Genomic DNA, 14,101 nt, shown 5'->3' on the forward strand with positions numbered 1-14,101 from the left:
ATTATTTACTTTTATTTGAATTTACTTTCTTGTATAGAATTTATCAAATTTACTTTAAAGGAGCAAGAAAATGTATTAATTGTTTTTGCAATATGTAATATACATATATATATATATATATATATATATATATATATATATATATATATATATATATATATATATATATATTTTTAAAAAGTGAATTTAAATGTTTGTTCCATGAGTGGAAAGTTTTGGTAGACAGGTCCAGAGACACACATAACTCAAATTCACAGATGAACTTTTAATATGCATTTGTTATTCCCTGCAAACAATGATAATGACAAAGCTATATAATAAAAATCCATTATGGTAAAACATTTAGATTGATGTTAAGACTCTGCAAAAACAAAGCATGCTTAAACCTGTGTTAAAGGATATAACCCTTTTTCTTTTTAAATTGCATAGAAGATAAAAAACAGTTTTAATAACAAACCAATTCTAGACTTGTAAGAAACTACTTAAATCAGCAATCTGGAACCGTGTCCACCCAGAAAAATATATTTTATTTGTTTCTCATTGTAAACATATTCTGTTCAGTTGTTACACTACAAAAGCATGCAATTTAATATGTTTTACATTATGACAATCTTACATGCCATAAAATGTTAGTCTGAACCCTGTTCTTTATATCCAGTGTTATTCACCAATATGGATGAGCCTTCCTTTTTTAATCCCTAGAGAGAAGAAAGAAAAAGTCAATTAAAATACAGTACAAGGTATGAAAAACAACCCATTAAACAAATCTCAAGTACAACCCAAAATCCATAAAAGTGTGTATGCTGTGTAAAATATAACTATAAACAGAATGCAATGATTTACAAATCTCAAATTTTATGCACAATAAACATCAAAATCATATCAAATGTTTTATCCTAGGAAATGTACCATTTAAAGGAAAAAATAGATACTTTGGAATTTGATGGCAGCAATGAGTCTGAGAAAAGTAGGGTTGGGATAAATATTTTATGCCCATGATCTTCAGGCAGCACTACATTAAAACAAATTAAATCCGTAATGGAAATCACTGCATGGGTTCAGAAGCAGCTGCGGAAATAGTGGAGATAATGTCTATGATTCAAGTTAAGTTCCCAAAATTTTTTGGTTAATGGTTTTCTAAAGTTTTCAAAATCAAAAGTGGTATCATAGGGCCTAATGCCCAAATGCCTAAAGCCTGTATGTTTATTATTAATAAAGCACATCAAAATATTTTATTGAAACAAACGAAAAAGATTTTATTTGTTTATAGTGTGTATTATGGGTAAACCAAGTGAACAATGTCTCTCGGTTACGTATGTAACCCTAGTTCCCCAAGGGAACGAGACGCTGCGTCGTAACACTTTGGGAACGCCCCTGCGTTGTCCACGCTCTGAACAACGTGTGAAATCTGGCCAATAGGCAAGACGTGACGTCATCAGCAGGCGACGTCAAATAAGCCAGGAAGCTACAAAATGGCTGTGCGGTGGAAGCGACATTAGCTTCTGCAAAGAGAGAAGGTAAGCGCCGCAGGGATGCAGGGAGTGTGGCATGGAGACGCAGCATCTCATTCCCTCTGGGAACTAGGGTTACATACATAACCTAGAGACGTTCCCCATTCGGGAACTTCGAGCTGCGTCGTAACACTTTGGGAACAAGTGTCCAATCATGCCACACTGACCAGACCCTGCCAAATGTGCGCAGGACAGAGGAGCCCGGAGTGGCTCTAAAGTCGAGGTCATAGAACCTGACGAAGGTCAGCGGGGTGGACCAACCCGCAGTGTCACAAATGTCCTGGAGTGACACTCCAGCGGACCAGGCCGTAGAGGCCGCCACACTCCGGGTGGAGTGAGCCCTGACCCCAAATGGAGTGGGAAGGCCAAAGGACTCATGAACCGAATCGATGGCATCGACTACCCATCTGCTTAATGTCTGCTTATTGGCTGGGAAACAATTCCTATTAGGGCCATAGCAGACGGACAGCTGCTTCGACTTCCTCCATGGACTTGTCCTTTGGAGGTAAGGGTCCAGTGCCACAGACAGAGCCTGCAGATCCCTGATCCTCTTCAGGAAAGAAAAAGCCAAGAGAAAGGCGGTCTTGACTGACAGGTACCTAAGAGCCACTTCGGCCAAGGGCTCAAAGGGGGGTTTGGATAGAGCCGTCAATACAACTGCCAAGTCCCAGACAGGCACTCTGGGTCGCGTCCTGGGCCTCAGCCTCCGGGCGCTGCAGAGGAAACATGTCACCAGTGGGTGCCTACCCATCAACTGCCCCGTAGGCAGGGTGATATATGCTGCGATGGCAGACACGTAAATCTTCAGGGTTGAAGGGGTTAAGCGTGTGGCAAACTGTTCCTGTAAGAACTCCAGAACTGAACCAATTGGGCAGTTAACTGGGTCTAAGTGAACAGCCGCCACCGTGCGGCGTACAAACTCCTCATGAAGGGAGCTCTGGAATGGAGTAGGGTCTCTACTACCTCGGTAGAGAGACCAGCTGCTACGAACTGTGCCCCCTCAGGGGCCACAGCCATAGCTTCCACAAATCCGGGCGGGGCTGAACCAGGGTTCTGCCCGCCTGCGAGAGAAGATCCCACCTGGGAGGAATTTCCCACAGAGGGCCCTCGAGCAGGGATACCAGGTCCGCAAACCATGGCATCTCGATGCCGAACTTCCTGGTGCTCTGAGCCAAAATCAACTAATCGTCAACATTATTCAAAATGCGGATAGCCTGGAGCCGCAGCGGGGTCAGTGTTGCGTTCACGCACTTTGCAAAGGTACGGGGTGAGAGTGCTAGGCCAAACGGGAGGACCGATATTGGTAAGCTTTGCCCCGAAAGCAACCTCAGGAACCTCCTGTGTGCGGGAAGGATGGCCACGTAGGAGCATGCGTCCTTCAGATCTAATGTGACAAACCAGTACTTGGACTTGATCTGAGACACGACCTCTTTGAGAGTGAGCATCCTGAACCCGAGCCTCATAAGTGAGCGGTTCAAGGAGCGGAGATCTAGAATGGGACGCAACCCACCATTCTTCTTCGAAACAACAAAGTACGGGCTGTAGTAGCCTGAGGGAGGGGGGGGGGGAGGAATGGGACCACCGTGATGGCCCGCTTCCTCCTGAGTGCGCACCTCCTGTTCCAGGACAAGAGCCTGCTCGGGTCACATCCTGTTGAACCGGGGAGGAAAAGACGCAAACTGAATCGCGTAGCCCTTCTCTACAGTACGCAGGACCCACCAAAAGATTTCTGGCAGCCCTCCCAGACCTCCCAAAGTTCCACAGGGGAAACCAACCACTCAGGGCTGGCCTCTGACCCACTCAGAGTGGCTGGAGAGGTGCTTTGCAGCCGATGACACCTCCTGAGAGGTGGCGGATCTCTCCCATCCGCAGCGATCTTTCGGGCGGAAATACAGGGAACAAACCTCTGGAGGCAAGCTGCACGGAAACACGTCTTGTGGCAGGGCTGACAAACCGGCCTCCAGGTGGTGCCGGGGAGGGACGGGTACCATAGCGTGAGCTGTACACCGCCCTTCAAGATGTAAGCCGTCAGGACTTACGCACCATGGCCCGTTTATTAGAGGCAAGGACGATCCTCAGGTCGGCCAGCCCCTCCTTGGGCTCTTTTTCCGGGCTCCGCGGTGCCCGGACGCACCAGGCCGAGGCTGCCGCCGAGCAGCCCCACTGAAACATCCTGAACCTCCCAGCAATCGGCCTTACCTACAGCATCACCAGATCACCAGAAAAAGAAATACGGAGCACCGCATTACACGCACCGGGATAAGGAACCACCGAATAAACGGGCCACGCCTTCTGCCAGATCGGCCTGCGAGCCACACGACCACCGGCGCCGCTAGTTATGGCAAAGCGGGACCAAGCCACAAGGAAGAGCGCTCTCCGAAAATTCTCCCACCTCGAAAAAAGAAATACGGAGCACCGCGTTACACGCACCGGGATAAGGAACCGCCGAACGAGCGCTCTCCCCGGGAGCGCATAGCCACACGGCTAAAATGCTAATAGCGGATTTCCTCGAAAGTCCCTCAAGATAAATTACAACAATGGCCAAATTCTTCCATTGTATTTGCAACTGGCATTTTTACATTTATCAAACACAACTCCATTGTCATCATTGTTCAGTTACAGTAATTTTTTACTAGTGGAATAGTGCTACCAGTAATGATAAAATAACTATAACTAATATGTTTGTTTCCCGTGGGCTCACCACCTGCAGGAGGGACCGTAAGGGACGGTGCTGTGAGGTTTGGGCAGCAGTCGAAGGCGGGGGCCCGCTTAGACTGCTGCCCCCGCGATCCGAATTACGGATAAGCGGGAGAAAATGAATGAATGAATGAATGAATATGTTTCTTATAATCTCAGGTCATTATTGTCTGTACTTTAAAAAATTGTATTTCTTCCTATTTATAAATTCTAATTTATAACAAGACGGAAAAGCAGGGTTTTTTATGAAAAAATTAATCACACCAGAGACTGGAAATTGAGAAGGAAATGTTGACAATTGGAAATAAAAAAAAAAAAAAAAAGTTTTTTCTTTTTACCTGATCCCCCGTATATATAAAGTCAAGTCAAGAAGTTTTTATTGTCATTTTAGCCATATATAGCTGACGCAGTACACAGTGAAATGAACAACGTTCCTCCAGAACCCTGGTGCTACATAAAACAACATAAAGCTACATAACAGAAAACACAGAGCTCAGGACTAGCAAGTGTAGTCGCCACATAAAGTGCATTGTGTGCAACCTGGTGCAAACAGTGCAATACAGACAGTGCAAAGAGGAAACCAGACAACACATGACAGGTTATGACAAATACACAAAACACAAAATAACGCCGCCAGTAAACCTGTTGTATATCACACAGTGCGGTGTGTAAAATAGAACTGAGTATGGGAGTGAACATTGTAATTAAACAAAAATGTAAACAAAACGTGCAAAAAAGCAATAGCAGCAGCTAAAAAGATTTCCAAAAACAGCATGTAAACAGTTTGTAGTAATGAGGTGATATAATATGGGCATGGCTGTGTGAAGTGATTGAGTTCGGGTTGTACAGATCAGTCAAACAGTTTTGTGTGTGTGTGTGTGTGTGTGTGTGTGTGTGTGTGTGTGTATGTGTGTGTGTGTGTGTGTGTGTGTGTGTGTGTGTGTGTGTGTGAATTTCAGTTCAGCTCTGTGTTGAGAAGCATGATGGCTTGAAGGAAGAAAGACAGTCTGGATGTGATGGCCCGAATGCTTCGCAACTGCTTCCCTGATGGCAGGAGGGTGAAGAGGGTGTCCATTATGGAGGGGAGAGAGACTCTGATGATCTTCTAAGCTGTCCTCACTATCCTCTGTAGGGTCTTGCGATCAGAGATGGTGCAGTTCCCAACCAGGCAGTGATGCAGCTGCTCAAGATGCTTTCAATAGTCCCTCTTTTGAACATGGTCAGGATGGGGGGAGGGAGAGCTTTCCTTAGCCTTCTCAGAAAGTAGAGACACTGCTGTGCTTTCTTGGTGATGGAGCTGGTGTTGAGTGACCAGGTGAGGTTATCCGACAGATGAACACCAAGGAATTCGGTGCTCTTGATGATCTCCACAGAGAATCCATTGATGTTCAGTGGAGAACGGTCACTCTGTGCTCTCCTGGAGTTAACCACCATCTCTTTCATTTTGTCAACGTTCAGTGACAGGTTGTTTACTCCACAAAAGACTGTTAACCGTTACACCTCCTCACTGTATGCTGACTAATCGTTCTTGCTGATGAGACCCACCACGGTCGTGTCATCGGCAAACTTGATGATGTGATTCGAGCTGTGCATTGCTACACAGTCGTAATTCAGCAGAGTAAACAGCAGTGGACTGAGCACACAGCCCTGAGGTGCCCCAGTGCTCAGTGTGGTGGTGCTGGAGATGCTGTTTCCGATCCGGACTGACTAAGGCCTGGTCAGGAAGTCCAGGATCCAGTTACAGAGGGAGGTGTTCAGCCCCAATAGACTCAGCTTCTTAATCAGGTGCTGAGGGATGATTGTGTTGAAGGCTAATCTGAAGTCTATGAACAGCATTCGTACATATGAGTCCTTGTTGTCCAGGTGGGTGAGGGCCAGATGAGGGGTCGTGGAGATAGCATCGTCCATGGAGCGGTTTGGACGATACGCAAAATGCATGGGGTCCAGGTGAGGGTAGAAGCTGGGTCTTTGACGAGCCTCTCGAAGCACTTCATCATAATGAGTGTGAGCGCGATGGGACGATAGTCTTTGAGGCAGGAGACAGTAGACTTTCTTCGGCACAGGTACAATGGTCCTCATCTTGACGCATGTAGGAACAATGGCGCTGCTCAGGGACATGTTGAAGATGTCGGTGAAGACATCCGCTAGCTGTTCTGCACATTCCCTGAGCACTCTGCCAGGAATGTTGTCTGGTCCAGCAGACTTTCATTGGTTAAGGCTGTCTTGTCCCCTGCTCTGAAGGCGGAGTCTCTTGATTTTAGCAGCGCACGCACCTAGGCGGTCATCCACGGCTAATATCTAGATTTATGGTGGATTTATGGTGACTTAAATACATAATTTGTATACATACAAAAAATTATGTGCTGAAACCATATATTCATGAACATCATGAATCATTCTCAAAAATCTTTGCATGAGGTTGAGATTATTTTAGCTGCATCACACTTTGGTGGTCAAGTCAATGCCTTGATGTATTATTCTTCATTCACAAGTTGATCTCCATACTCCTAAATTCTTCAGAGTGAATTTTGGCCCACTTCCTGCCATCTTCCCGGAGTATAAATAGACGCCAGATTCTTTTATCCCTCGCCAGATTGTCTCTTCGGCTCCATGTATGTTCGAGACCTTCCTGCCCTTTTCTCTGTGGAATATTTTTACTTATATTTTTTGGCTCTCTATTTTTTTCTGACTTGTTTTTTTCTGGATTTAGCCGGCCATTTTTGCCGGCTCTCGACTCCTTAGACTGTATTTTCTGACAGTGCCCCCTTTCTGCTCCTTTTGGTCTCCAGTTTTAAGTTATTGGTTTCCATACTGTTCTCAGACTCTTTGCTCTCCTTTTTAAGGGGTTCTTAAGTTTTCATAGAGTTGGGATTTTACTCTGCCTTGCTCTCATTGAAGACTGCCTTTTCTACATCAGCCTGCTTCCTGCATTTGGGTTCTTCCACTCATACCGACTGACAGAAATAGCTGCATGAGAATATTCTAGTATTACTAGAATACTCAGTATTCTGCAATGCTCCCAACCCCAGCAAGGGCAGACAAAAACACTGAACTAAGTGGTAGGAAAATGTGCAGGGGTTGTACTCCTTGCAAAAAACAAAGCACCACTGTTGCCAAAACACTGACCTTTTGGCTGTTCGTTTACATCCATATGATTTGCCAAGGTCTCCATTGTGATTTCTGTCTCCATTCCACAAGCAGCTGATGCAGAAAGAACCCTCGGCTATCATGAGACATCAAACCCAGCATCCTAATTCTTTCTTTGCTATTTTTTTATATTTTAATTGTGCTATTACATTACAACCCCATCAGTCAACTGTATTACCAGAACACAACACACTAGGAAGGTCTGGCCACAATCAATTTCTATTAAACAGGCCTTTTGTCTTAAGGTAATCTGTGACAGAGAAGACCATAAAAAGAAAGTCACAAAGAGAATGGTAGGCAGGCCAGATCTTTAAAAGCACCGTTTGATACTACAGACTGGGAAGTGTTATTTGAGCAAGTGGGCCAAACCTTAACAACATAGCACTTTATAACAAAATACACCAGTTTCTGTGCAAATATCAAGCTCCAGTCATTGTTTTCCTAATAAAAACTGAAGGACCTCAAGAAACTACTGAACAAAATGAAGCAGCCTTTTAGGCAGAAGAACAAGGAACAGATGGAAAGAGGTGCAATCAGGAGACAGACAGAGAACAAAAAGGACTATAGAAAGAAGCTGGAGAAGTTGCTTCAGCTGTCCAGGAGTTGTAGGATGATATAAAGCAGATTGCAGGCTTCAAAAGTTGTTGTTTAACAACTTCTTGTTGTCAGCCTAGAAACAATTTGCTCTTTAATAGGTTCAGCACAATGTCCTTCCCCACTGTCTTCTCCATACCTTAAAAATTTTTCACAACTTCCCCAAGACCAAACATAATTTCCCACCAATGATATACACCAAATCACTCACCCCTCCAACAACTAACTTAAGATCAGAACTCAGTTTCCTTTTTTACAGTTGCTAAATTACAATTATGAACTTACATAGTCTTTTGGTGGATAAAACAATAACCCACAGAAGCAACCAAAGAGCTAATACAGCAGTTAAAACAGCTAATACTGCATAGCATACTAACCTGTTATAGGTTTAGCTGTCCAGTCCCTTAAAAAAAAAGAAAAGTAAAAAAGAAAAAAAATTTAGACATTGCAGACTAAAAAGAAGAAGAAAAAAAAAAGCAAAATTGGTCTTTAGGATGCAGAATGAGAATAAAAAACTTGAACTGAATCAATGATGTTCTCCATTCTGTTTATCTATTCCCACTTAACTATTTCAGATATATATATATATATATATATATATATATATATATATATATATATATATATATATATATATATATATATATATATATATATATATATAACGTCTTAAAAAAAACAACAATACAATAGAATTCATAATTTTTTAAAAATCTTGGTTTTAAATAGGAGGGTTTGAAGCTTGTAGTAGTAGAAGTGGGCTTAGTAATTATTGTGCTATCAGTCCCAATATATTTTGAAATGGTTTAGTGTGTATTTTTAATGGTTCATTCGATTAAAATATTTTATTGCAAATAATCACATGATTGTCATGAGTTAACTTGTGATTAATCACAACTTAATCACATTTCTATCTGTTAAAAATGCATAATTAATACTTTACAAGTTTTTTTTATATTATATTCAACATGGACATGGAGAAATAGGGATGCTTAATGCAAATGTATGTTTATTATTAGTTAAACAAAACTAAAAATAGAGCATGAAGATAAAATATTCTTGTAAATGTTTTATAGTAATTATGGTGTTTCAATTTATGTAAATCTTCAAGACACAAAACTAAACTTTTGCTGTTTCCACACAGACAGTTTTAATTGCCATATGTGTGTACCTGTCAGGGATCCACCTGCCACGCCCACCTCGGTAGCTGTCGCGCTGCCTCACTCTGCCGCTCCCGGCATTAACGAGAGACAGGTGTTACTGATTTCCCCATATAAACCTCAGTTTCCATCTCACTCGTGTCGGACCTACTTTATGGCTACGGACACCGACCTATTTCGAGACTGCCAGCATTCACCGCTGGTGCCGTCAATCACTCTCGTGGATTATTATTCTTCCGAGGTTTACTTTCGTTTCCGAGGATTACACTCCTTCCGTGGATTACACTCCTTCCGTGGATTATTCGTTCCGTGGATCATACCAGTTCCAAGGATTATACAGGTTTTACGGACTCAACCCGCATTACAGTTTGTAACTCTCCCTGACTCTGTGTTGTGCTCTGTTTCCTTAAATAAACATGATCGAGCTACTCCTGCTTTCAGTTTGTGGTCCGTACCCTGACAGAACCATGGTGGATTTTGGTGCTGATTTGAAAATTGCAAATGCTAAAAAAATTTTTTTTTATTGTTTTTATATTGTATTTAAATTGTTTTTATATCTGAATAAAGAAATGATGTTGCGAATAAACGTGTGTTGCGTTGAAGGTTTTCATTTCGCCTCTTTTTTACAAATATTTTTAATAAAAAAAAATATTTAAATGTTTCAAAAATATTAAACTTTCTTTTCGGCTTCTCCCGTTAGGGGTCGCCACAGCGGATCCTCCGCACGTTTGATTTGGCACATGTTTTACGCTGGATGCCCTTCCTAACGCAACCCTCCCCAATTTATCCGGGCTTGGGACCGGCACTAAGAGTGGCTGGGGATGGTTCCCTGACCGGGAATCGAACCCGGGTCGCAGTGGTGGGAGCGCTGCATCTTAACCATTAGACCACCAGGGGACCTTAAATGTTTCAAAAATATTAAATATTAAAAATAATAAATATTAATTTAAATATTTAAAATAAATTTTAATGCGTGCTGCATTAATAGATAAATGCGTGCTGCATTAATCACACGTTAAGAAAATTAGAGCCATTAAAATACATTTGAGCTAACGCGTTATTAACGTACTAATTTAGACAACCCTAAACTATAAAAATAATACAATAAAATAAAGAGAGAGAGAGAGAGAGAGAGAGAGAGATATTTGTTGTCTATTAAGATTTATTGAAAACTGAGTATTTTATCAAAATACTATAATACTATTAATCACCATCTGCACATGCAGATATGGTCTCACATGTTGCTGGCCACAGAAAAGAAAAACTAATAATTGGATTATAGAGATGTATCAAATTCATTGTTTTCTTTCAAATTATCGAATTTAAAAGTGGCCTTCTATGAACCCTGATCTGTTTTTAAACCAAGTTTTTAATCAAAACCCATTCACTTCCATTCGTTTTTTTCCCATTGAATTTTGCATTCAAATTTTGCCATCAGAAAAAAAAAAAGATGTAAACTTTGATGAGTGCAGACATACTGACAATTTGTTGGAGTGCTTATAATAATATTATGCCATAAGCAAGTAATTTTCAAGCTAATATTGTAGTGGTTGTTGATGTGCGCTATGTTTGCAAAGCTGAACCTCAGACAGCAGCATTTATTCGCTCACTCTCACACAAAAATATTCGCTTTGGCGAAAGGATGCCTGAACCTGGAGGATTGAATCTGATCCACTTTGAAACCAATGCAAATTCAAAAATGAGACAAATCTTTTTTTTTTTAAAGATACCAGTTACACTGAAGTAGAAACTGGCAAAGTTTCTTCTTTTTTGTTTTAGTAATTAAGCTAAGTTTGCCCTCCTTTCACATTTTTTTGAAATCACTATATTGTTATAATTTTAAAAGATCACAAAGTCTTACCTTGGCTATGAGGAAATTATTTATTTAGTTGTTCAGTTACTTCCACTAGCCCACTGACTGGATCCTGGAAGGCACTGGACAACTCATCACCACCTGACATACACAACATACAGAACTCAGATCATCAGAGATACTAAGATGTGTTTAACATTTTAAGAAATACCATGCTAATACTGAAATAATTATGAAATGCCCAACCTGTAGGCATGTACTGATGTTTTAATACTGTATATTTTGTGTTTCTAGAAAATCACCAACAGACTCGTGTAAAATGATGTTTGGATATGATTTGCATTATGCTTTCTGAGTAATTAATGTGGAAATAACTTTTACATAGATTCATTTAATAATTTGACAATTGCTAGGAAACTACTTGTTGGTCTTGTACAGTCAGTTTGTAAGCATTCAGTTGTAAGCAAATATAGTAAAACATTATAAGTAAAGTATGTATTGCATTATAGATTAGGAAATTTAAGCAAAGTGTTAAGTATGTAGTTAAAGATGAGCATTTTCTGATGTATAACTGCATACCCAGATCAGGCATAACATTATGATATTATAACATTATGACAGGTGAAAGTGAAAAACACTATCTCTTCATCATGGCACCTGTTAGTGGGTGGAATATATTAGGCAGCAAGTGAACATTTTGTCCTCATAGTTGATGCGTTAAAAGCAGGAAAAATGGGTGATTGTAAGGATTTGAGCGAGTTTGAAAAGTGGCAAATTGTGACGTCTAGACATCTGGGTCAGAGAATCTCCAAAACCGCAGCTCTTGTGGGCTGTTCCTGGTCTGCAGTGGTCAGTGACAGTGGTGAACTGCTGACAGGGTCTTGGGCGGCTGAGGCTCACTGATGCACAAGTGGAGCAAAGGTTGGACCGTTTGGCCTGATCCAGCAGACGAGCTCCTGTAGCTCCAATTAATACTGTTAATGCTCGAAAGGTCAAAGCTGTTTCGGCAGCAAAAGAGGGACACAATATTAGTCAGGTGGCCATAATGTTATGCCTGATCTGTGTACTTAAATGTGTTAAAACTTTGAATAAATTTTAGATTAATAAAACTATTTTGAGCAATGCATTCTGTGCAGCAGCCCGCCAGAAGTCTTAACCAAAAGTATGATAAATTATGGATGGATTATTTAAAATAGTGCCCTCAACTTTTTCATCGCCATTACAAATCTTTTATTATTGTTTTTTTTTTGTTTTTTTTTACATAAAACAACCATATAACAAAAATTCAATGATGGAATATGTTTATGAATATGATAATTATGTTGATACGTACAGTGCATAATCGGTCTAAAAATTGGTTCCAGCATAATTTGATGAAAAACATTAAACTTGTAAGCCTCATACAACACATTATTTGATAAATGCAAACTGTAACCTAATAAATTGATAGACATTCCTCCATGTGTTTAAATAATGCATCTTTATGGAAGCAGACATAAAGAAACTAGGATGTTTCTAGTCTATTTAGTTCCATGCTGCCTCTGGTGTGTTACCAAGTGGTCTCCCGTGTTTTAAAAGACAAAGAATTAAAGTTATTTTAAGAAAAACAAATCATGAATTGCAGATTAAAGCCCTTGTGAAAAAGATCAGCGGAACCCTGATATTTATCACAGTTTTTATCAGGTTTGCTTTTGGATACTGGACTCGGATATACATAATATTATAAACAATGACAGCATATGACAACTGCAACTTTTGTCCATGTGTAACTCCATCAAGGTTAATAATGTATTCCAAAATTTTTATTTTTAAAATGTGAAATTCAATCTTCTTTAATTTTTTCTAGAAGGTGAATCAGAGCCTGTATGACACAGGTTAAAGAAAGATTTCCTTAGACAGTGACTATATTTAAAAGTAATCTTTGGCAATTACAGACTTGCCAAGCATGTGCGTTTCACATCATTAATAAGACACGGCAATACTAAAGGAAACATAGCCTTTTCTTCAATATGACTTATCTAAACACAAATTCATGCCTTGCTAAATTTGATTGGGGTGTGGTAGCCTTATTATTCGCTATTTCTTATATAAATATTGAGTTTAAATGATGCATTGAGTGATTAAAAAGTACATTTACAGTACTCCTTAGTTTGCAAGAAATATGTGATGGATATGCAATAAAGACATTGACCTGACACCAGCTTTGTGACCTTAAAACATTCTGAAAAATTTGCAAATACAAGAAAACATTCAGCACCTGACAGCATCTCCCAGAAGACTAAAAAACTTATTCTAGGTCATCAGAGAACAAAGGGTTACAGTCATTCACACTGAAGGGGCAGAGGTGACATGTGACCAGCTTTGAGTACCTAAGAGTCCATATTTCTAAAGACTTTTCCTGGGCACTCAACACCTCCTGATAGAAAAAAAAGCAAAAAAAAAAGCTTACATTCTTAGGAAAATAAGGAAAGCTCAGCAATCCCCCATCATCCTGCTAAACTTTTCAAAGAAGTCTTCCCTCTAGCACTAGCGGATTAAAAAAGTTTCTTCCTATCAGCTGTCAGCCTACTGAACTATGAACTCAGACGCTGAAGTGTACCCTTACGCATCCTGATTCTGAACATCAAAATATACATTTTACTCTGACTTGTTTGGGCTTTCCACAAAAAAAAAAAACATTTACCGTGCATTATTAACGCTGTTTTCACCCTTCATTTGCACTACCATGTTACTTACCTTATAGTTAATTCTCAACTTGCCTCGTTATGTGATCTCTGTATAGTCATCTGATAGTCACTGGTCATTTTTACCTCATTTCTCTGCACAATAAATATCTATATTTGTCATGTCAAATCACCTTTGACCAAATGATAGTGACCAAAAGGGTGAAGGTAAAAATTGGTATTGACTATTGATACTGTCAGTGTGCCAATTTTCACATTTTAAGTTTTAAGGGCCTTTGATATAGAACAATAATAATAAACCAATCACCCCAAAAAGTGCATATGCACCCATAGTGTTTGGCTCCATACAATACTAAACCAATTCCAAAAATATTTCGGATGCTGTTCAAAGTCTAAATAAAAAGCAGAATGCAATAATTTGTTGCAGATCTTATAAACCCACATTTTATTCACAAAAGAACATAGAAAACATTAAATATTTGAATTAAGAAACTG

General features: G+C 40.2%; 1 protein-coding gene and 1 long non-coding RNA gene across 26 annotated transcripts in view; one reads left to right on the plus strand and one right to left on the minus strand.

Annotated features, from left to right (window-relative positions):
• Window positions 1–245: 245 nt before the first annotated feature.
• Window positions 246–14,101, minus strand: part of dmd (dystrophin) — a 200,158-nt gene continuing 186,302 nt past the window's right edge. For 19 of the 25 annotated variants that reach the window (XR_014530372.1, XR_014530373.1, XR_014530374.1 and 16 more), the window contains 3 exons: window positions 10,971–11,063; window positions 8,327–8,352; window positions 246–698 (listed from right to left, as the gene is read on the minus strand). Coding sequence is in view for 19 of the 25 variants with exons in the window: in XM_083522229.1 (XP_083378355.1) it covers window positions 10,987–11,063 (77 nt within the window). In the remaining 6 variants the exon portion in view is untranslated. The remainder of the gene's footprint in view (window positions 699–8,326; window positions 8,353–10,970; window positions 11,064–14,101) is intronic. The other 6 variants (XM_083522230.1, XM_083522231.1, XM_083522221.1 and 3 more) reach the window with 1 other exon arrangement.
• On the plus strand, window positions 690–1,235 carry LOC310715827. Its single transcript, XR_014530402.1, has 2 exons — window positions 690–796; window positions 829–1,235. It is a non-coding gene; the product is annotated as an uncharacterized lncRNA (long non-coding RNA).

Source organism: Silurus aristotelis, assembly GCF_946808225.1.
Source record: "Silurus aristotelis genome assembly, chromosome: 20".
Classification (NCBI taxonomy): Eukaryota; Metazoa; Chordata; class Actinopteri; order Siluriformes; family Siluridae; genus Silurus; species Silurus aristotelis.